The 24493-nt window shown below is 44.1% G+C and overlaps 2 protein-coding genes across 6 annotated transcripts in view; one reads left to right on the plus strand and one right to left on the minus strand.

Moving 5' to 3' along the window:
• Nucleotides 1–1643, plus strand: part of TRIM37 (tripartite motif containing 37) — a 37910-nt gene extending 36267 nt beyond the window's left edge. For 2 of the 4 annotated variants that reach the window (XR_003703842.2, XM_028707738.2), the window contains exons 25-26: nucleotides 360–447; nucleotides 948–1643. Coding sequence is in view for 2 of the 4 variants with exons in the window: in XM_028707738.2 (XP_028563571.2) it covers nucleotides 360–447; nucleotides 948–951 (92 nt within the window). In the remaining 2 variants the exon portion in view is untranslated. Of the gene's footprint in view, nucleotides 1–359; nucleotides 448–947 lie in introns of those variants that run through there. The other 2 variants (XR_013390864.1, XM_028707739.2) reach the window with 2 other exon arrangements.
• A 591-nt stretch (nucleotides 1644–2234) lies between these two features.
• PPM1E (protein phosphatase, Mg2+/Mn2+ dependent 1E) overlaps nucleotides 2235–24493 on the minus strand; it is a 91992-nt gene continuing 69733 nt past the window's right edge. For both annotated transcript variants that reach the window (XM_028707742.2, XM_077919526.1), the window contains exons 2-7: nucleotides 15144–15262; nucleotides 11569–11768; nucleotides 10721–10909; nucleotides 9947–10090; nucleotides 9106–9199; nucleotides 2235–7810 (exon numbers count right to left, since the gene is read on the minus strand). In XM_028707742.2, the coding sequence (XP_028563575.2) occupies nucleotides 6747–7810; nucleotides 9106–9199; nucleotides 9947–10090; nucleotides 10721–10909; nucleotides 11569–11768; nucleotides 15144–15262 (1810 nt within the window). In that variant the 3' untranslated portion in view covers nucleotides 2235–6746. The remainder of the gene's footprint in view (nucleotides 7811–9105; nucleotides 9200–9946; nucleotides 10091–10720; nucleotides 10910–11568; nucleotides 11769–15143; nucleotides 15263–24493) is intronic.

The following is a 24493-nucleotide window of genomic DNA, read 5'->3' on the forward strand; positions in this document are numbered from 1 at the left end:
TTTTCACTGAAAGGACCACATTGGTGATGCAGCCTGGATGGGCACATGGTTGTGAAGGCTGCCTCTTGCATGGTGTAGGAGGACCTTCACTTGAGTGTCTTGCAAGTAGGACAAACATCCCCTACCCATAATGCGTAGGGATCTTGGAAATTGAGCAACTCAATGCAAGCACAGTATAGTGGGCACATTGCTCAATGTGGCAGTGTTATAGTACAGGTATTTTCCATCATCATATGTTCAGGGGAAAGCTGTGTGAGAAGCAGCCACCCATCTTGCATTATATGGGTTGCATTATATAAAATTATTTTAAACTGCTTTTGGTGTGTTGTGTTCTAAATCCCGGTTGTTTGTGTGTTCAGCCTTTGAGCTATGCTCGGTTTTTCCTGAGGGTGACCAAACAGGCCCTGAAGACCTCCCTTTTGCCACCGGAAAGGACGGCAGCACAAGGTAAATGGCAAAGGAACTGCTGTTGAGCTACTAGTTTCTGTATGACCTGAAAGTCTCATTGTGGCAACTGACTTCAGTCACCCTTGATACATTAACTTTTATGAGGATTTGGGATCTGTGGAGTGAGGCAGCTACCAGAGAAAACTGCCATTCTGGCACAAGTAACTTTCTGCCTGGGTGATATTGTAACATCTTAAGACTTGATAGGTTTCCTCACTCTTTATGCTTCTGTCAAGAACTGTCTTTCCAGGAGGAGGAGATCCTGCTGAAGCATTGCAGTACATAGTTGCCTATTTGCATTGTTGTTGCAGGAGACATTAGGCTGCTCTGAGAGCTACTTGCTTTGCTTTCTCCTTTTTTGTTCATAATTCTAGGCTTGGGTTCTTTAAACCAGGCTGGGGGGGAAAATACCTTCAGGTGTATCCCTTCTCTGTGCTCCCTGCCCCCCTCAGAATGTTGGGCTACTTCTGATAAGAAATTTCTCTCTCTCTCTGGCCCAGGTAGAGCATGAGGTAGCAGGGGCTACCCGAAGATGGATTAGCATTCATTAGCCTGTTGAAGGTGGCTGGATGAAGCATCACTGGGTCCCTCTTAATTCACCTGCATTGTTTCTGGTAATGCCTTGTGCACATTTCCTTGCTCCTTCCGGTCCTTTTCCTACTGAAAATCTAGCTGTACTCGCTTTTCTGATCCTGCTTGGTGTCAACCTGCACCCTGCGTGCCTTTAAAAGGTGCTGGAGCCTCAGCCTTGCTCTTCATGGCTGAGGAGTTTGGGATGGGTGAGGGAGAAGGGGAAGGGGATGCCCACCTCACCTTTATTTTTAAGTGAATTGAACGGACACTAAAGCTGTTACACTTCTGATTCCTGAGCTACTTACAGTGAAATGCCTCTATCCATAAGTCTCTCCTCTCTCCCCATTAGTCCATTTTTGGCCAGTTGAAAACATTTGTTGCCAAACTCTTTTGCCACTGTGCATTGCATTTGAGCTGCTAAAGGTGTTCTGTGAAGCTAAGCTGAATTGGCTGTTTCCTTTTAAGCATGAGTTACTGTATAAATGTTTGTTGCGTCCTCCTGAATGTTGTACTTAATGGAAGGATTTATTCGTAAATTGTCGTTCTAACTGCTGTAAAAATTCATATAGTTCAGATGAAAATGGTTTGCACTTTTAATTAATAAAATGAACATGGAAATGACAGTGCTTGTGCAGTTTAAACCACAGACCTTGGATTGAAAGGGATATTGTGTGTGGTACGAGGATGGCAGATTGTATGCAAGAAATAGCTGTTAAAATGCCCTGATCGTTACAAGCTGGTGAAGGGAAAGTGCCTAAAGCAGAGAATGATGTATATTCTTAGGATTTCATATCAATGCAGCAGCAGTGATGAAGGTGTTTAAGGTTGGGTCGTCTCCAGTGGGTAAACTTGGCCACATCCCTCTGCCAGTTGATATACCACTTGCTTTATTGGTCATAGCTTGATTGCTGAAATCTTCCAACCCACACTTCATAGGGCCCACGTTAGGCACAAAGATGTAACATTTCCTCTTGAAAGTGTAGCTTGCACTGGGTAAGGTCAATTCCAATACTCCAAAATGTCAAGCCATTTGCAAGTTCCTCTGGTGATATTTTCAGTTAGAACAGCAAGACTGTGCTTTGCAGCAGAATTGAAGTCCTGTTGTTGTCTGACATAAGATCCCCCCCCCCCAGTTCATCTCCTCTTAAAAAGTGACTTTGTTTCCCCCTCTTCAAAAATGTGGTTATTTCCCTTGAAATAAGTACACAAGAGCATAATGTTTGCTGTTTTATTAAGATATTGGTAGAAGTTGAACATAGTCCTTACCTTTTGTGAACAGCTTTAATAAATAAAATATGGCTAATACATGATTCCTACTGAACTTGTGAGCTATAGGAACAAAGTTGTCAACGGGTCCCAACAGAGTAGTAAAGTCATTTCTATTAAACCAACCCACTTCATTAGTTTTCATGACAGCATAAGTATATTTCAACAGGAATTCAGTAATACACTTGGCATTCCTAGGAATGTGCCATGGTAACGTTTTTAGTAATAAGGGTGAATCTCAGCTGGCTTTCCCCAACCTAGCTTGGTTTAGACTCTCCCTACTTCTAGAAACAAAAAAGCAACAGCCAAGAATGGTAAGTAAAACAAATCTGTTTATATTTATAAACCAAACCTTCTGATACTTGTATAATACGGTGCTGTTTAATACTGGAAGTTATAGATTAGTGTTTAATGTAATGTTAAAAGTGACTTTGTCACTTGAATGTATTCCTTGACAGTGGGCACATTCACATGGTGTGGTAAGCTCATAAACCACCATGGCTTACTGTACATGAGTGGATTGTGCCCACTTTGTTCCTCTCAACTTATGCTAGCAGGAAACAAATCCGGATCCCTGCTTCGTCAGGGGTCATGATTTATTTTGCTCCCAGCAATCTGTAGCCAAGGTTTGCTCTTGACGTACTGATCATGCTCTATTGAAGCAAAACATGATCCCCGGTTCAAACATAAGACTAAGCTGGGTGTGTGTGTGTCATGATTGGTTTCCTTTCAGCATAAGCAGGGCTGAGACAAAACAACACCAAAAGGTGCTTTCTTGGTAAGCCATTGACTGTGGCTTACTTTCATGTGCAAAATGGGCCATTGGTGCAAGACTTTTAACCTCCAGTTGAAGGTTTTTATGCTGCACAGCCCTAACTCATAGGCATACGCAAAGCTACAGTAGCCTCGCCTTGCTTCCCTTTTTTGCATGAGAATGAGCTACATTTTGGCGGAGCCGGCTGTTCAGGTTCTCCAGAGCTGTAACGAAATTTATAGGTAACGGAAGGGACTGCTTGAATGTAATCTGCATAGTTGCTTTAATTGAATGTTCTAGGGAAAAGAGCACTGTGCCTCTGCATAAATGACAATGGACCACTATGAACAGAAGGCGAAAGGTAATGTTATACTTGATGAGATGGAAGGTTCTAAATTTAAAAGGCATTAGCAAGTGGCAGCTGCTACTTAGGAGTGTCGGCTGCTAAAAGCCACAAGAAGCAGGAACAGGCTCTGCCAAAATAAAGGATGGATATTCTCTTCCTCATATGTCCTCCCTTGCTTTTCTGAGCAAGGAAGTGAGGGGACAAAGAAGGGAGTGCTTAGCAGGGGAACCACAGGAGTCTGCTTCCTTTTGTTGGGGGGAGGAGGGCTGAGTCACATGGAGTAGGCGGGTGTGTGCCTCCCTGGCTTCCAAACAGACAAGGACAATTGATGGCACTTCAAAATATAAATATTTTACTTCTACAACTTGTTAGTGCAAGTGAAATGGATTAATGGCTTGCTGCTCTGCTGCTATTCCATTTCTTGCAATCGGAGGCATTCCTCACAACTCTGTTAAAGCTGGAGACAGGAGACATTAGGAGAGGGATTAAATGAATCCCTTTGAAACTCACAGTGAATAAGCTCACCAGCAGGTTTTGAACAGCCTCAGGGGAGAGGCAGCCTGGAGTCTCCTGTCCTCACCAACTACCACCACTACTACTAGTGTTCCTACACAACTCATGTAGCTGATGCAGATTATGAGAACTTGAGGGCTGCTTCAGCTCTTTATTGGAAAGGTCTCATTATGCAAATGTCACCACTATTAAAATACACAGATTTACAAAACACTTTACAGACAACCAACATTAACAGTTAATAAATACAGTTAGATACCTATATTTTTTGTACATTCTCACCAGCTAAAGGATCAAAGTACAAGATACAGAACACTGAGAATATCATTAATTAAAAAGGGGAGCTTATTGCTTACGTCAGCAAGCAGCAAATAAGGGCACAGGAGTTTGAACTGAAGAGAACTACGTCCTATCACCAGTGGCATTAAGAGAAAAACACACAGCATATCACAAAGCACTGCTTTTTTTTTTGCCTAGTGTGTAGAATTGAGCAGCTTATATTGGACCAAGAACTACTACTTTTAAATATGTATTCTACCATGGCTGAAGACTTGCCTCACAAATGGATCCTACATACTCTACCACTATGTAATGAAAGATGAACACTTTCTAGTTGTAACAATATTTTGTACTGGACCACACTAGGAATGGATGGCAGATTCTCTCCTGTAGGATGAACAGGATGAGCAGCAGATAATCCATGTATGAATCCACACATATGGAGTTACACTTCTTTTATAAAAAACGTGAGAGCACACTCTGAGGCTAGTACTTTCCAATTATGACTGCATGTTGGGAAGAGGTCAAAACACATTTGCAACATTTTAGAATTTTGACATGTCTTCAAAGAACTGCACTTTCCCCATAGAAGCACAACTAATTGAGCAGAAGGGCATTGCAGTCTACCTTCTCCCCTGCTATGTCCTCAAGCATGGCAGCAGAAACAGCCTGCTCGTCTGCAGCTCCTCATCTCATTGGTAACACTTGATTTGTAACACAACGCACCTAAGGCTTGCAGATAAGTGGGAAAGTGCTGTTGCTCCTTAATTTTGGTTATTCCCCCACCCCACCCCCGGTGGGTAAAAGCCAAGACCTTTTAGCTTTCTGCACTTGATTTCTAACAGTTTCATCAAGTTTCTTGAAGAAATTGAGTTAATAAAAAGCCATTCAGAATAATTACCTAATTCTCCCCAGTCCTTAGGCAAATTATCAGTTTGGGGAGGGGTCACAGCTCAGGGGCAGAGCACCCGCTTTGCATACTGAAGGTGCTGGGTTCAATCCTAGGGCTAGAAATATCTTCATGCTTGAAAATGATGGAGAGCTGCTGCTAGTCAGTGTAGACAATACTGAGCTAGACAGACCACTGGTCTGACTCAGTATAAGGCAGCTTTCTATGTTCCTATAACTAATGTCAAACTGCATTGGGCAGTGATTCTGTTGAGCTAAAACTTAATCCCCGTGGAATTATGTAATGTAACATATTCAGATCTGTGTACATTTAATGCCTTAGTATTTTAGATCATTCAAGCGAATGTTAGCAACCAAGAGACCTCTTCTAACATACTGTCCCTGATTATTCTGCATTTCAGCTATTTAATGCTAAAACTGATTTTATTTATATATATATAGAGAGAGAGAGAGAGAAGTGTTTTGCTCTTTAGTATGAAGGATGGAGACAGGCAATCATCAAACCCTTCCTGAGCAACTGACAATTAGAGTTCATCTAGTCTCTCTCATTTTACAACTGCTATAGCAAGCTGCCTTCCTCTAGCTTTCCCCCAGTCGCTTCATACTCTGAAAGTCTCTTGCAAGGACCAGACAAATAGCTGAGCCAAACACTACACTGCCATATTACTGTCCCCTCTGAATGGGGAAGGGAGAACTGATGACCAAAAAGTCTGACAAGCAAGTTGCTGGCTCCATCAGTTCACAGGACAACATATTTGAATCTGAACTAGCTTTATATCAGTTTGACACCTGAGATAAATTAGGGATTGGGGAGGACACAGTGGTGGAAAGATTTAACCACTACTATTATTAGATGCAAACAGTTTTAACATTATTACTTTTTTAGTTTAAAAGACTAAAATGTCACTAAGCACCCCAAAAGACTCCAAGCTATTGAAATTTCAATATAGTTTCAACTTTAGCCACAGGAAATGATCTTTAAAAACTACAAAAATTAGCATTCCCTCTTTTTTATATGTTACATGGGGGCATAGATAAGATTAGTCTTAACGTGGATATACAACAGGGGCTAGGAGTGCTCAAGTGCTAGATTCAAACCCCCTATGGCTTTTAATAATGTACCTGCAAAGGCCTGCTGCTTCCACAATGGCTCTGTTAACCTTAAAGAACCACCCCACCAACTACTTCTGTCTTCCTCTTCCCTTCCCTCCACCCCACCTACAAAAACTGGCAGGTTTTAAAAACGAGATCCTTCAAAAAATATTGCTCCACAGACTCATCTCAAACAGGTAACACTTTTTTTTGGCAATCTCTCTTTTGAAAGAATCTCTCTCCTATTTATTCCATCGTGTCACTGTCAGTATCTAGTTGCCATGAGCAAGATGAAGCTATAGATACGTGTCTGTGTATGTGGGTAAGAGAGAGAATGTGTATGTGACATTGCTTAGAGAGAGAGAGAGAGAGACTGGCACACCAGCCATTATTTTATTTTTTTTAGACTGAAACACACATTCCTAGGATCTATTTACATGAGTGGTGCATTCCACAATCACATGGTTCTGAAATGCTCACTCTTTTAAATTTACTCCTCATTCTGTGAATGCCTAACCTAAACTATTTGGGGGAGGGGGGCAGGAGAGGGGAATACAAAGGAGCATGCTACTTTGTACACCTCCAGAGGAGCCCAGGGTCTGGTATACAGTGACTCTGCCTTTGCAGCAGGTGGATACTCTTGCCGTGACCCCGGCAACAACTAGAGAAGCCCTGCCAGAGACGGCTTCTTATCAACTTATTTCTACGGCTGTTCACACTGCAAGGTGAGGCCAGAGCTAACTCTTCTGTGGGGGAAAGCAGCCTGTTCTCAAAGAGAAGCATGTGGAGCTTGGGCTTGAGTCTGGCTAGTCGCTGCCACCGCTTTGCATCACAGAAGTGAAGGGGAGAGAAAATGGAAGCTCTTCCTCCCCAAGATTTGAAGTGCTCACCTTCGAGCCTGCTGGAGATGCTGTACTCGTGGGGGCTTGTGGAGCCAGAAGGAAGAGAGGCTAGCTGCTGCTGGAGACTGCTCTGCCCGCCTGCGGGAGGCGCAGGGTCGGCCACTGTCTCGTTCTCTGCTGACACACCCTGACCCAAGGTTGCCCTCTTTGGTTCACAAGTGCTGAACCACTGATCTGAGGACAGGCGTTTTGCACTCTGAAGTTTGCTAGCTCCTATTTTCCTCAGGTCGATATAGCCTGGGTCTTCCAACACGTTGATCCTGGAACCTGCACTCAAGGTAGTTCTGTCTGTGAAAGAATCCACTCTCCCATCGTACCCTAGATCAGCAGGTGCGGAGACCTGGTGCTGAGGCCACGGTCTCTTGCAATCCCCGTGGTTTTCTTTATTGTCGCCGTTGTCTTCTTGCCCACCTTGGAAAGAGTTCTCTGTCCACTCTGACTCCTCACTGATGTTTACGGCCGTACTCATGTCCCTGAGAAAGACCACAATGACAGTGATGTTGTCGCTGGAGCCAGCATCTCGAGCTGAAGCCACTAACTTGTGGGCCACCATGCTGCTGTCCCCATTGTTCTCCTTCAGGTGGTCAGCCACCACTTTCACTGCTTCATCAGGGTTCACGGTGTCATAGAAGCCGTCGCAGGCTAAAATGAGGTAGTCTTCCGATCCATCCAGAACTGTGGAGCCCGAGTCCGCATCCCCACAGATGTATGGCTTGTGTTCTGCATCACCTGGAGTAGGTGGGTAAAGAGATCCAGAGAAGATTTAGGCAGCTGTGAAGTCAGGATAGATCAGTGAATTCTCTTTACTTCTCGGCTTAAGGCAGCGGAACTGCTGGAATAGTGAAGGCAGAATGCTCACTGGTTGGGAGACAAGGGCTTGAAACCTCTTGGGTGGGGACTCACTACTAGCTCTCATTTGGCATGAAAGCCAGAAAACACGAGGTGGAGCAAATTTAAAAGGCCTAGGAATCGATTGATGATTCAGAATGCCATCTTTTCTAAGCTACTGGCTCATGGGAGTTTAGACCTCAGTTTGGTAAGAGGCCCCCTTTTGGATTTGCACTGCTTTATGGGGATGAGAGGAAAGCTGTAAATCAAATTGGACCTTGCAAATTCAATGGGGATTCCTGAGTATAAAAAGCCCATTTTGTCTTGTGTTGAGTTTAGCATGCTGTCTTTCTCCCATACTCTGATCATAAAGCACAGCTCTCCTAATAAGCAACAGCTCCCCACCTTCTGGGATGTTGCTGTAGCACTGCTTTTCCAGGACAGTGGAAAGACAAGTAACTCCTGCATTGGACATGCCCCTGCTTATCACAACATGTGAGCCCTGCACCATGCTCTCTGGTGCAGTCAGAGAGTGCCCCACTCAAGAGACGACTGGCAAAATGCATCTGCTCCTCTACTTATAGAGCCATCTGGTCACACTCTGGTTTAATTGGAAGTGCAATAATCTTGTGCTGTTAATCCAATAAACACCTCAATTATGACTACTAGACTTCAAGATGGACATATTGATTTGGCAAGGGAATTCTGAAGTTGGAGCTGCTTGTCCCCTCATCAGGTATACTCCTCCTGAAAGCTTCCACTTTAACTAATACAGCTAATGATATTTTCCTCCATGCATCTGCCTAGTGTTTTATAAAGGCATATCTTTCTCTTCCCAGCTTTTTGAACTGAAAAGCGCCAACCTCTTTGTTACAGGTGTTCCTTCTTCTGTACTTCCTTCCAGCTCTACAATATTCTGAGATGAGGTGTTCAGTCACCTAGATCTGAAGACAGATTTTTCATAGCAACTCTCTAACATCCCTATCCCAGTGCTGAATTTGCCTTGTTCGCTACTACAGCACTCTGAGCAGACGTTTTCACTGGATCTTTCACTGTGATTACAGTATCCCTTGGCTGGGAAGTCACAGCCAATTTAGAAACTATATTTAGTCACTAAAACTCATAGGGGCTAATAAGGAAAGAAAATGAAGAAGGAAAAATAAAATAGACCAGAAGACAGGATTTCAGTTTCCTACCAATGGCTCTGGAGACAGACAGACTCCCATTGACTCGCCAAGCCCCAAACCAGACCACGCAGCCTCCGAGGGCCTCAATGCGCTTCTTCTCATCCTAAACCAGAAGGGAACACATAAGCTGGTCAAAGGCTGACGCTGGGGATTCTCCTAAATATTTCAGTGCATGCTTTCTCTCGCTCTCACACACTACAATTTACTTGCTGTGGCAATTTTCATCCATTTCCCTCTGAAGTAGAAATATGTTGGCCCTAAATTACAGTGGTACCTCGGGTTACAGACGCTTCAGGTTACATACGCTTCAGGTTACAGACTCCGCTAACCCAGAAATCGTGCTTCAGGTTAAGAACTTTGCTTCAGCATGAGAACAGAAATTGTGCTCCAGCGGCGTGGCAGCAGCAGGAGGCCCCATTGGCTAAAGTGGTGCTTCAGGTTAAGAACAGTTTCAGGTTAAGTACGGACCTCCGGAACGAATTAAGTACTTAACCCGAGGTACCACTGTAATGGCTAACTACAGTAGCTAGTAGGCAACTGGACAGTGAGGGTCTGACAGGACCCAAATCAGAAGAACAGAGGGACTGCCATCATCCATCAGTTGCTTCAAAAGACACATCTTTTTCTTCTGCTTTTCCTGGCACAAAAAACTGAACCATTTGACTATGGTTTGTTTTGGGGTGTGTTTTTTCTAATACTGTTTTACTGTTTATCTTCTTATGATCTTGTATTTGTTCCAAAGTTGCTTAGAAATGCTTTTATATAAATGGTGCAGTGACCACCACACCTGTTTCCCTTCCTGTGGAGCTAGAAAACCATCTACTCTGCCATTATCCCAGGGAAGGCTCACCTCACGATCCGGTTTATGAGGTTTCATCAGCTCCACTGCTTGGCCCCCCCTGACAAGCATCACCTGGGAGTCTCCCAGCCAGGCCACATACAGCATGTTCCCTCGGATGAACGTCACAACACCTGTGGTCCCACACCGCAAGCTCTAGGGAGAAAACAGAGCCTTAGTCTTGCTATAGACAGGCAGAAGCTGCTTCAGGCATTTTCAAACACACATCTCAACTGCAGCTAGACTGTGAACTAAACAGGTAGTTGGATTGATGGACTATTTACTGTCAGATGGGCAGCATATAAATAAAATTATTATTATTATTGTATACTTGAAGCCTATGGAGTAACAAGCAAAGATTTTACTAAGTTGCTCTAATGCACTAATGTGCAGTTCTGAGTTGTGCCTCTGCATATCCTGGCATATTAATCAAAACACTGCAGAGAATGTGAAATAGCCCCAATAAAGTGGAAGTAATTCTCTGAGGACTCTTCCCCCCAGCTTGAACGACCCTTCCACTGAAACACACAGCCTTTAGAAGATTTGGAAGATTAACCTGTACCACAAGTTGCTCCAGGTAACAACTGTTTATTCTGTGGCTGGCTGCAGAAGTGCTCCCTGTTGCAGATCTCATGGCACAAACAGCTGCCCCAGGAAGAAAGCTTTGTCCAAACCCCTTTAATCCCCACTCCTCAGGGGAGGCCATTTAGATAGGCTCAAATGACTGTTGAGCAGATTTTTCAGAATTAACCTCCACCCTCACCCGAATTAATGTTGCTCATTCACCTCTCTGGCTGCCTTCTGCACAAAGCGTTCATCCGTCACTTGGAAGGCTTTGCACAGTGCCTCTGCAGGGTCATGCTGGAACATCTCTTGGTGCACCAGGTTCACGTGGAGGTGGATGGAAGCATAAATGGCAGCATCCACTCCTCCATGGCCATCAAATACTGCAAAATAGGCCTGCTCCTCTTGATCCTGCCAAGAGAAGGGCATTGATATGATCTGAGAACGAGGCTGAGAAAGGCCACCAACCTGGATAGTTTTAAAAGAGGATTAAACAAATTCATAGAGAAAAGGGCTATCTAGCCATGATGGCCATGCTCTGCATCCACAGTTGGAGGAAGCAATGTTTCTGAATACCAGTTGCTGGAAACCACAAACGGGGAGAGTGCTCTTGTGCTTGAATCCTGCTTGCTGGTTTCCCACTGGCATCTGGCTGGCCGCCGTGAGAACAGGATGCTGGACTAGATGGGCCACTGGCCTGATCCAGCGGGCTCTTATTATATTCATCAAATAGCACAGGCAAACAGCTTCAGCTGCTGGCATTTTAACTGGGGTTGGGGGACAAAAGCCACACTCAATAAAGAGCTAGGTGACTTGACTATTCTGCAGCCGACAACAACTGATTAAGTGGTTGCAACTGGGTTGCTGGTTTGGTGATGTTTCTCTGTTCTCTGATTGGACAGTCATTAGCTACATCGACATCACTACGCTTATCTGTGGGTACAGCAAGTGCCAATTTCTTTCTGTCTCAGAACACACCAGGGATCTGTTGGCTCTTGTCCCACCAGAGGTTTGATAACTGTGTCCTAGCTGCCTCCCGTCCATTTTCCTTTCCTCAAAAAGCTCTTTACCTCAATGTTGAAGAGGGTGTTGAAGTCTGGAATGCAGACGTGTTTGTCTTCCATCTTGCGGCGCATGTTCTTAATGGCATGAATGGATGTTTCGTAGTAACGGTGGGGCTTTGGCTGGAGGGGAAAGTCCTTTACCCAGCTGCTGCAAACCTCATGGAGTTTGCTGAACACTGTACGAGCCAGCTTCACTGTTTCTACCTCTAAGAGACCGGATACAAGAGAAGAGAAGAGTGGACATGTGGTCTCTGCTGAAATAAGAAGCATCATTGTGCTGACCAGGAACTTCCAGTGGTGGGGTGGGAAACCTGTGCCCCCCCCAGATATTGATGGACTCCCAGCTTAGTCCAGCAACATCTGGACGACCCCAGGTTCCTCACCCCTAAACAGATAACCTCTTTTCTGTCTATGTTTTATTGAAATTTTCAAATGTATCAACACTATGTCAGGTGCTTGTAGCAAACAAAACTACATACTAATTTCCAGTCCCACTCTACAGATCGTATGCAGAGATCCCTTTACACAACTAGCGAGGTCCCCAGTAGTATTTGCACAGTCTACCTTCTGTTGTGCTTTCATGATCTTAAAATGAACCTTAAGTAGGCATGATTTATCCACCAAAAGTAGCCAGGGGAAACTGCATGCCTTTGTCACTTGACAGAAGTAACCTCTAATCTAACTTTGTAAATAAGTCCAAAAAAGTAGTAGTCTGGGCAGCAGGGGGGAGGGGACTACATGTTTCCATGGTGGCTGCAGAGGAGGACAGAGTCCATCCCGCTGCCAGCATGCTTATTTGCCTGCATATAATTCCTTGTTAGCTATGGACCAGGTGAGCTCTCAAACACAACGCTGGGGTAATGAACAATTTGGTGTGATGGGTCAGAACATGAGCTATCAAACCAAACACTACGATTCAAGTCTGCTTCTAGCCACTTAGTTCATTTATCCAAATTTATTTTCCAATCTGATTTTAACCGGCTGCTACATAATTCTGAACTTCTAGGATTAGCAATATGTCTTTTGGGTTGCATCTCAGCTGCAAAACACTGACCAGAACCAGCTGTCTGGTGTCTGCCAATCCTGAAGCAAATAGTTAATCAGGCAGACTTCCTTGGCAGCTCTCCAGCCTGATACATCTCTAATGTAGTCACCACTGAGGAACCAGTTGCTCATTTCCATTCTCCTCACTTTCTAGCTCCAACCCCAATGGGGTTTCCTGGCAGCAGGTAGTGAATATTCCGACATCAAAAGTCATCAGAGCAAACCACATGGTGATTTGCCCGCTCCTCTAGTCTAGGCAGTTGCCACCCCCACAAGTGAAACACCACATTGGTTGCAGAGCTTCCCCACCCGATACCCCGGAGGAAGAAGGCACTGTCTTTCCTGCAGCTCTGCACATTTCAGAAAACCCCTCTGAAGGAAGGTGCCCATTTGCTGTGCTGAAACTTTAAACGCAGCCCCCTGTGGATAACACACACAGTGTTAGCATCATCAATAATTACTGCTTCAGATTTTTTTAAGAAAAGAGCCCTCAACAGGCTATCCACCCCCGTGCAGCTGAAAATTACTCATCAATCGTTAATGTTGCAGTGCCAAGCTAGGGCTGAGTCAGCTGTCATCCTGCCTATGTCATGCACCATTTCATCTTCCCCCTGCTGCCTGGGAACCATCAGGGCTGGAAGTGCTGCTTAATTGCATCAGTTACAGAAGGAGACCCAGCCCAGCCATTTTACCCAACAATGGGAATTGGCTAGCTGACAACTGCTGCAAAAACGGGACATGTGAAGGAAGGAAAGCAAATTTGTGACCCATTTCCAATGGTAGATTTGCATATTCTTTTGACAAAATTCAAAGCTGCTGGAGTGGTTATGCGGCTGTTTGCAACTGAAAGCTGATGAGTTCATTAAGCTAGCTGAATATTGCTTGGTGAGGCTGAATATTCCTTGGTGAGGTATCTGAAGAAGTGTGCATGCACACGAAAGCTCATACCAAGAACTAACTTTAAGGTGGTCTTTAAGGTGCTACTGGAAGGAATTTTTTTGTTTTGAATATTCCTTGAGTTCAATATAAATATAATACAAAGTATTAAAATCAATATGAAACAAGGATTGTGATTATGCCATCATTAATTCAGTTGAGACTTGTATAACTTTCAGGTTCATTCCTAAAGCCATCAAAAAAAGAGAGGAAGGTCAAGGCTCTCAGAAGAAGCCACATGGTAACTCGCTCAGTCTTTAGGAAGTCCTCCTAAGAACCTCCAATTCTTTAAGAATCCTTTTTGTATTTTAGAAACTAGCTTAAGTAATTTATGGAATCACCATACATTTATAGTGCAGAAATGCTTCGGAGTTCCTCTTCTCAAGACAAAGCAGGACTTATTTCCAACATACAAATTGGAAATTAAGGCTCACAGCTTGCCTTAAGTCACCAAGAAGCTGTATGCCAAGGGAGATAGGAAATCCCAGCCTGCTCAATCCTGTATCTGAGCCACTGCCCTCTGCATATGATTCTGCCACAGTCACTGGTGCTGACCCATGTTCTCATTCTGCTAACTGATATATTAGCGTGTTGGGCTCTGTACATTACAAGCTTAAAGACATTCTAAATGGGGCAGCTGCAAGGAATTTCCAGCTCTCTCAAATATTCTGTGTAGAGTGATTAGTTTGAAAAATGTCAACATTTCCTTGGAGACTGTCAAATATTTATGCAAGTTTTAACAGATCTCAATTTGGAACTAATGAGGGCTGCTCAGCCAGAACAATGACAAATCTGCTTCATTCACCTGCACAGGATTGGGAAAGGCAGAAAGACCTACAAATGAGGGCAAAGTATAGGCAGTATTAGCCTCTGCTGTAAATAACACATGAACTTAATTTTTTATATTTTAAGCAAATGCAAAGGAGGGAAGGATGACAATATATTTTCCAGGCTGAACAACAAACACCCTGTCAGCTTCTCCTATGAGATGCTATCTTTCATTGTAACAAGCGTTCTGGGGAGCCCGCAGAGGGAGCTTAGTCAGCACAACTCAGAATGAATTACAGCATAGGGCTGGAGGATGGAAAGTTTTGCTGCATCATAAATACAAACAAGTAAAAAGGGAAAGTTTCTTTTGCTTTTTAAAAGATTGCCTTTGAAAAGAAAGACATTGTGTTGCAAATGTCACAACAACAATGATCCCTCTGAAATTCTCCTGAATTTTCTGGGGAGGTGAGAAGAGAATAATGTGTGGAACAAGAAGAAACACAATATATCCCTTAGAACAGCCTAGGGCAGGGCTCCTGAAATAGTCACAATGGATGCCACCCCATAAACAACTGTCCAAAGGTAAGATGCAAATCAGAGGATTCTGCTTGCAATGCTGTTCCTGTTCTTTGCTGGGGGGGGGGCAAGTTAAGCATCATGCTCCATGGCATCAAAGCCAAAAGGAGTGGAGAGACTCGGAGTTGGTAATTAAGCAGATGGACTGACATTTCATCATGTTCTGGGATTTTATTTATTTCATAACATTTATACACTACTTGACTGCAAAAACCTCAAAGTGCTTTACAAAAAGATACTGTATATCAGGCACTTACGTATGATCCCATCGGGGCTATCCTCAAGCTTGGGCAAGTAATGTGCCGAAAGATCACTCTGGAGGACTTCATCGGCTGTCGCACGGGCTAAAGCAGCCGCCAAAAATGAAGGGCAATTACTGGAAGAGAAAATAGAATTGGGAAAATCATTTTTCTGCTAATAAGGTAATTGGCAAGTTCCACAACACAGAATCACACAGGACAATATTAACTAAAATAGGAAGGTACATTTTGCCCCCAAACTGAAAACAAATAGTACTAGTCCTTTGTCTCATCTTTCCTAAGAAGAACGTCGAAAGAAAAAGCTGGCCTTTAAGGGCTGGTCTTTTTCTTTTGAAAGGCTGCATTGTTCAGCTTGCTCTCTTTGTTACCCTCCCCCAAAATCGCCACATAACCCACTGCAGAGCTAGATCACTAGCATACAGTGGTGCCTCGCAAGACGAAATTAATTCGTTCCGCAAGTCTCTTCGTCTTGCGAGTTTTTCGTCTTGCGATGCACGGTTTCCCATAGGAATGCATTGAAAATCAATTAATGCGTTCCTATGGAAACCGCCTTCAGACCAGTTCCGGGGACAGTCTGTCCCCCGACCTCTTCTGAAGGCTGGGGGGGGGGGACAAGGGCTTTTCTTCCCACCCCCAGCATTTTAAAAAACCCCGGGACAGCGGAGGACTTCTCCGCTGTCCGGGGCGATCTTAAAATGCTGGCGGGCGGGTGGGAGCGAAGCCTCCGCTGCCGCCCGCCAGCATTTTAAAAAGCCCCGGGACAGCGGGGAACTTCTCCGCTGTCCCGGGGCGATTTAAAAGCCCCCGGGAAGGCAGGCAGGGGGGACAAAGACTTTTGCCCCCCGCCGGCCTTCAGAAGGTGTTCCCTCCCCGCCGCCCGGCTTCGGAGCATCGTTCCGAAGCCGGGCGTCGGGGGGAGGTGTTCCCTCCCCGCCGCCCGGCTTCGGAGCATCGTTCCGAAGCCGGGCGTCGGGAGGAGGTGTTCCCTCCCCGCCGCCCGGCTTCGGAGCATCGTTCCGAAGCCCGGCGTCGGGGGGAGGTGTTCCCGCCCCGCCGCCCGGCTTCGGAGGAGGTCCGAGGACAGTGGGGAAGACGCGCTGCGCTTCCCCACTGTCCCGGAGATTTCCCTATGGGCTGTCGTCTTGCGAAGCAAGCCCATAGGGAAATTCGTTTTGCGAAGCACCTCCAAAACGGAAAACCCTTTTGTCTAGCGGGTTTTCCGTCTTGCGAGGCGTTTGTCTTGCGGGGCACCACTGTACTTTTTTTCTTTTTGGTGTTACTGGCATGGGCAAATGAGATCTAATGGAGAATAGTGTCCAAGACTCTCAGATGTGAACCAGCAAGTCCACAATGCAAAACTCAGTTGCTTTTAATGCACTAGGTGGCCACTAGGCAAACCACTATTCTTTCAGCAATCCCATCTGCAAGTATTTGGATACTACTACTAATTTCAATACTGAATTAACAGGGTAATAATAAGTATTAAGGCTGTAATAATAAATGTGGGGCAATCTGAATACTCCACTACTGATTCTAAGCATCAAATGTTATCCTCAGCGTATGCACATCTATTTACTGCAATCTTTCCCTTGGAGTAAGATCTGCCATATGTTCCAGTCTGCTTAGAGGTAGACGTGGACCTACTAGAAAGATCCCAACATGGCCACAAGTACAACTGTGCACAAATCTGCACGAAGTACATATCTGATTTATTATGGTGTATAACACTTTGCAGCCTAAACACAAGTTTTCCCTTATAGCAACAACATGGAAATTGAAACAGTGATTATGGTAAGATAGAAAAAAATCTCTGTCCAAATGTCTTAGAGCTCAGTAACCCACCCCTACCCTGACACCTTACACTCTTGAGTAGTAACAACCGTGGCTTTGCACCCATTAGAATCATTTGAAGCTGCCATATGCTGAGTCAGGTCACTGGTCCATTTTGCTCAGTACTGATGACACTGACTGGCAGCAGGTCTCCAGGAATTCGGAGAGGAAGTCTTTTCCAGCCCTACTTGGAGATGCTGAGGACTGAATCTGGGAATCTGGCACAATGTAGGTGCACTACCATTGAGCTACAGCCCTTCTTAGTCCCGTTATAAAGCCACTTTACTCAGTGCTTCCCAGATGATTGCTTTTGCCAACAAGCAGCCTTTTGAAACTGTAAATCTGGAGTGTCATTACATAAAGAGATTTATAACTTAAGTGCATATGCTAAATCTCCTGGCTATTTCAATTTTTAGCATTTCATGTTTATGTAAGTTACCGTATTTTTCCATGTATAAGACTACCCTTATTTTTTTGATCTGCGGTGGCAGGTTAATCTTTTTGGGGGCAATCTCCTTCAAAGTTTCCAGCATGGGCTGCATGCAGTGCACCGCGGTGCAGAAGCAAAGGCAGCAGCTGGGGCACCGCATGCTCCCCCTCGGTGGCAGCTGCTGCTGCGGGGAAGCGAGGCGAAGGAGGCTCCCAGGCAGGAGAGCTGGGGGAAGGCAGTGCCCACTCTGCGCCAGGCCAGGCCATTGAGCAAACTGAGCTGAGGAAGGTGGTGAGTGGGCTGGGGGCAGGGTGGGAGTTTGAGAGGGGAAGGGGGGGGGGGAAGGAAAGAAGGGCAAGGACAGGTAGCTGAGGCAGCTCTCAGCAGCAGCAGTGGCAGCTGCTCTTGCTCCGGTGGTCGAACCAGCCAGTCGCTTCAGGAGCCAGTCGCCAGCATGCAGCCCGGAGGGGGAGGAGAAAGGGGGGACGGCAGCAGGAGGGACCGCCTCAGCCCGCCCAAGCCAAAATCCTGGACATATGCTTAAATATTTAAAAAATCCCCCTGGATGCCCATATTCCGTGTACAAGACGACCCTCATTCTTTTACTTTTTTTTATTTAGCAAAAAAACTCGTCTTATACATGGAAAAATACGGGACTTAAACATAGGGTTAAAAATAAAATACCAACAATATCCACCAAATGATATCCTGTCAAGAGTCAAGTTCTAGCCCTTTAACTTAAATGCCATCAACACGAGCCCTTTCTCAGCATCAGCAGTTGTGCCGACTACCCACGCAGTGACTTCAAAGCTCAGTAATATGCACACTAATGAAGCACGACTAGCATGGGATATTACAGAGTCTTTGGGCTGGTTTTTCCTGGCACTAGGCAAATCCTTGGATACCATTTAGCACACAGCAAGATGCTGGCTCTCCACATCCATCAGCAAAAATGAATGCACTCTGACATGCTCTTCCCAGCTCATTTCCAGCATGCTCAAAATGCAACCACAGATTTATAAAATGAATCGCTTTATTTAGCTGAGGTGTATCTGTGTGTGCATATTTACAATGAACTCCTGTGTCCCTGAAAACTATCACAGTTTGTTGCTATTTCATCTCATGCATGCTGTGTTAAGAACTGTGATAGACTCAGGAGGCTCTTGAGAAAAGGGCTACAAATAAATCAACAAAATAGTCAACAAATAAATATATGTAGCCACCCATCCACAAATCTGATGTAAAGGCAAGCCAAATTATAAAATCTGAATGTATAAATTAAGCAGTGTGTGTGTGTTGTGTGTGCATGCGCGTGCACACACACACACACACACACACACACATCCTGGGTGGCTTTCATACTAAAGTAACAGAACCTGATTATTAAAAATACAAAAAGGAACAAGGTTTTAATGACCCGATCCCATTCCTTCTTGTGTGAAGTCTTCTCCATTAGTCTCTCTTCCTTCAAAGCAGCCCACAAAACCCCAACTTTTGTATTATCCCTTGATTACACCCACAACTAGCTATCCTCAACTGCAACGAAATCTAAACATGCTACACTTTCTCTCATTCATCCCTGCTTGCTCTTGCCTGTCCTTCTGTTCTCTCCTTTCTGGCAAACTTTTGATTGTAAGCGTGTTTGGAAGCAGACCTGCCTTATACCTACCATATATAGTGGAATACTAAAAATAATAAAAAGTGCAGAGCCCTGTTCATACAGGTAGATGACCTGAAGGGTCTTTTGAGAAAAGAACAAGGAGCAGTAGGCTTCCTTAGGCATTTAAGGAAGCCTAGCGCTCCTTGTTCTTTTCTCAAAAGACCCTTCAGGTGCCACAAATGCCATTTTCTCCTCATTTGCCTGTAGACTGGCAATGGTGGTGGGGGGAGGGAGGCAATACACCAATTCCTACTGAGTCACATGCTCCTAAAGCTGCAAGTTGCCCCTTGCCAGTTCAGAATATGTGGCATCAAAAATAAATGTTTTGGCAGAGAATATATGCTATTTGAGAACAGTCACAGTTCAGGTCATTATGGAAAGCTAAACTGAGGATCAGGGACGTGGATGGCGCTGTGGGTTAAAGCCTCAGCGCCTAGGACTTGCCGATCGAAAGGTCGGCGGTTCGAATCCCCGCGGCGGGGTGTGCTCCCGTCGTTGGTCCCAGCGCCTGCCAACCTAGCAGTTCGAAAGCACCTCTGGATGCAAGTAGATAAATAGGGACCGCTTACCAGCGGGAAGGTAAACGGTGTTCCATGTGCTGTGCTGGCTCGCCAGATGCAGCTTGTCACGCTGGCCACGTGACCCGGAAGTGTCTGCGGACAGCGCTGGCTCCTGGCCTATAGAGTGAGATGAGCGCACAACCCTAGAGTCTGGCAAGACTGGCCCGTACGGGCAGGGGTACCTTTACCTTTTTAAACTGAGGATCAGGATAGAGCAAGGTATGCCAAGGGTAGGAAGCTACCTTGTAGGAGACCAAACTGTTGTTCTTCTACACTGGTACTGTCTCCTCTGACTGGCAGCTGCTCTCCAGGGACTCTGGTAGAGATTCTTCCAATCTGACCCCTTTATAAAGCTAGAGGTGGCAGAGACTAGGGACTTTCTTCATGCAAACATTTTCTCTACTAATGAGCTATAGTTTTTCACCCTATCACAAAAATGAAATTGAAATCCTCCCATGATTTTTAAAATGTAATTTTTCCATTAGCATTACCAGAAAATAACCATTGAGATGCAAGTGACTGGGTTTTGCCAACAGCTACCTATGTGAGTCTGCTTAGTCCACACCTGTGAAGCTTGCACACTTGTATCTAGCCAAAATATCGAGCTAATACCCTGACAACGCTGGCTTCAACAAAAGCTACTCAGGGTGTTATTAGATAAATTAGATGGTTTTGGAAGTATATTCTTCTGACTCTTGGGCAATGCAAGCACTTGGCACAACACCCACAGCTGCACTCCTTTACTCCTGGGAATAAAGCCACTGAACTGGAAGGCAGGCAGCTTCCATCAATTAACTTTAGAGGGAAACAGTCTGAAATAGGCTCGTGTCACCTTATTACATTTGTCTGGGCTAATGGCTCCATGTAACATCAGAGAGCCAGTCAGAGAGTAAGGAAGAAATCTCTATAAAAAGCACTTATTCTATACAGTTCTATTTCTGTTCTAAATTTAATACAAAAGTTAGCAATCCACCAAATTCGTAAAACAGTCATTCGACAATTTTGATGGGCAAGATAAAGGGGGGAAATCTCCAGGAAAGCTCCCCTTCCTGCTCTTCTAATAATACCAACAGACGGCCGCAGAATTAATTGCCTTTGACATCTGTACATTGCAAATCTTCTTAGAGAGGCTTTCCAGGACTGCAGTGCAAGCAGGGAAGTGATCAGCTGGGGCAGTCCCTCTGCTTCTGACTAGGAACCATCGGAATCTCTTTCCAGAGGCTTTTGTTAAGGAACCTTAACTGGATTGCTGTGCGCTGCCAGCCAAGACTAGACAAGAATCTGACTGCTAAACAGTGGAGATGTCCCTCTATTACTCTGAAATACAACCATGCAATTCAGTACCTCCAATACTATTCTGGACTTAATACCAGTTAACTTCAAACTAGTATCAGGGAATGTATTTTCATTGTTTCAGTCTGTGTGATGCTCCTCAACACAATGTAAAAATAGACACAAGCATAATCCCAATACAATGTTGTCCATGCTTTATTTCTTAAACTAAAGGCAAAATGTCAGGTGTAAAATTAGTCCTCAGTGATGTACAGTTTCCAAAGTACATGTTTAACATGTTTTGCAGTGTTATTGGGTTGGAAAACTAACTTTAAATCAATTGATTAAAAAAAATAAGGAAGTAGCTATGAGATAATTTAAATTGTTGCTGCTTTACCTATATATTCTACATTTAGCCTTCATATAATTTGCCCCTTAGTTATTTTTTGCCCAACAGTAGTATGGGTAGATGGCACACCTGTGCTAGACAATAAATAATGCCACTTTGGTTTTCCATTCTACTTGAGGGAATATATGCCTGTTTTACCAGCCATTCATCTGATCCCATATAATATGTTTATGAAATTGCAATGCCACATGTAGCCTTCATTTTAATCAAGAGCCAGCCTACTTCTGCATGAAAGGCAGGTGCTGGAGTCTGAGTGTGACTTATTTATGGCACCTAATACAACAAGTTAAAACAATTATCTTTATGATATTGAGCCGATTCATTACATTTAAACACGAGTGAACTCCTGTGGTCTCAAAAGCAGCTTGAGGAGGATGAAGGACAGAGGATGAAGAAAGAGTTGTGTATAGAGGGGGGCCCTTTCCCCATTATTTGGACCCCTTGGGAAACTCAACAAACCTGCTGTACCTGGAAATGGATGTGAAGAGTGCAGCTAAATGGGATACGGCTGTGGGCAGCCTGAGCAAGTACCATCCACCTTGGGCCTGCCAATAAAAAGCAAGTCTAGAGTGAGAGACTAGAGTGATGTCTGCTGTTTTAGGAACTCTTCTCATTGTGAGACTTCTGTAGGTGAGCTGAGAGTTTGTTTGGACCCTGGGTGAGAACCCAGAGGCTGAGAGCAAGGGTTTGTCTGAAGGAAAATGAGCTGATATTGATTTATATGTATTAGTAATTTTGTATTGGGGACGCGGGTGGCGCTGTGGGTAAAACCTCAGTGCCTAGGACTTGCTGATCGTATGGTTGGTGGTTCGAATCCCTGCGGCGGGGTGAGCTCCCGTCGTTCGGTCCCAGCTCCTGCCCACCTAGCAGTTCGAAAGCACTCTTAAGTGCAAGTAGATAAATAGGTACCGCTTTATAGCGGGAAGGTAAATGGCGTTTCCGTATGCTGCGCTGGTGCTGGCTCGCCAGAGCAGCTTCGTCATGCTGGCCACGTGACCCGGAAGTGTCTTCGGACGGCGCCGGCTCACGGCCTCTAGAGCGAGATGAGCACGCAACCCTAGAGTCGGACACGACTGGCCCGCATGGGCAGGGGTACCTTTACCTTTTACCTTAATTTTGTATTAATGTAACATTTTTATTTCACATTTTATAAGGAAGAGAGAGATGGGGGCTCTGATGAAGTTTGACTTCACAAAGAGCAGAAAAATAATTGGCAGTAAAGTGATCCCTCAAATGCTTTATGGAGTTGAAATCTGGGGTGAGGATGAGAGTGCTATTAAAGGGCTAGAGATGGTGCAAAACCAATTTCTCAAGAGATTGTTTTCCCTACCCAAGGGAACGGCAGCTGCACTCTTACGCATGGAAGCTGGATGGCCAACGTTAACCGCAAGAGCTGATTGCACCAGATTTAATTACCTGAAAAGACTGTCCTCCATGCCTTGCGAGAGCTCGCCAGCCCTGTGCTATTTGGAATTGGAGAACAGCCAATGGTGGAAATGTAACACCCAACGTTATTTGAACTCTTATTATTTCCATAAGCTAGAGGAGATTATATCCACAGACAAACGCCAGTTAAGGGATTGGTGCCACTGGACAGAATCACTACGTGATCTGCAAGCAGTCAAATCCTCTAAACGCTCTCCTTGGTTCCCCCTTCTAAAAACGGTCCATTTTAGAGCCAGTTACCTGTCGAATCTCCAGCCAGCCTCACTTAAAATTTCCTTTTACTGAGCTGCATTTTCAAGTTATGCCCTCCACCGTCCTAGATAGACGATATAAAAGGGTACCATACAAAGAATATGTGGGCAGCTGCAGGAGGTGATTTCTCACCTTACCATCCGTACAGGGAAGATGTCTCTCCCTGGCAGAGAAGGTCCTATGGCTTCTTAGTGATGTAAACGTTTCAGTGACTCATAAAGTTGCCCTTTTTGCTTTGGAGGCCAAAAAGATCAGAAAGAAGACTCTTGACAATATAGCAGTGAACTGCAAGGAAGATGCAGAGATCTAAATAGCACGACATCCCTTTTGCTTGTATTTATTTTTGATTCAGATTTGCCATGATCAATGGCTAATACAATAAAGTTATTTGGATTGGGTGGATGTACCTGTGTATTTTTGTAATACTTTGTTATCTGTTGGTGCTTCAGTTTTTTGTACACTGCTTAGAGATATTTTGAATACATTAAGTAATATAGAAATTAAATAATCAAAAGAGTTAAAAACTTAACTAGTGATTTGTGATAAGTTTATAAGGTTTGACAGTTTAAGTACCAAACTTTCTGCAAGCATTCATGCTTTAATGGAGCAGATTGGGCTTTCCCATACCTGGTCTTGCAGCTACCAGTAAATTCAATATTTGCTTTTGTTACCTTTTATGTACTTTACATATTTCAGTGCTTCTAATATTCCCTGTACCACCTCAACTATTTTTCAAGATCTACTATATAGGACTGATTCTATCTATCTATCTATCTATCTATCTATCTGTCTATCTTGCTCTGATTACAAACCAATCACTTCTAAGAATAGATAAATAATAGAGTGCAGAATACACTTTATGAGAAAGATACGCAAAATCTACCATCCTCAGCATCCCCTACTATCCTGAAAATATGGAGAGCATTAAAACAACAACAAAGCAATGTTGTGAATAAAGGTATTTCCTGTGATTCATCTCTGCAACTGAATGATTTGACAACTTTGATTTTTATAAGGTTTTTACCATAGGACATAATATATTCTTTAAGAGTGTGTGTATGTGTGTAGATATATATATAGAGAGAGATACAGATATAGATAGATAAGTTATTAAGTGTGTAAATAAGGTTAATGTAAAGATTAGTTGTGACAAGTTCAAGTGAAGTGGTCCTTATTATATTGTTTTTGTATTTTTTTCTCACACATATTTTGTGTGTGTGTAAGGGAGTGTAGTTTTTTGTTGTTGAGCACATTAATAAAACTTTAAAAATTAGTAAGAAAAACTCAGAACTCCTGAAAGCTTCTCAGTTTCGGTTGCACCTCAACCCATGACATTTCCTCTTCCGTATATACAAAACACAATAAAATATTAAAGATGGATGTTCCTCCCAACAAGCAAGAGCTCTTATTACGTTGTAGATTACTGAACTTCCTTCCATACCTCAGAAAATGAAACTTTATTGTGATTCTGTTAAGATGCAAGTACAT

This window comes from Podarcis muralis, chromosome 15 (assembly GCF_964188315.1).
Source record: "Podarcis muralis chromosome 15, rPodMur119.hap1.1, whole genome shotgun sequence".
Lineage (NCBI taxonomy): Eukaryota > Metazoa > Chordata > Lepidosauria > Squamata > Lacertidae > Podarcis > Podarcis muralis.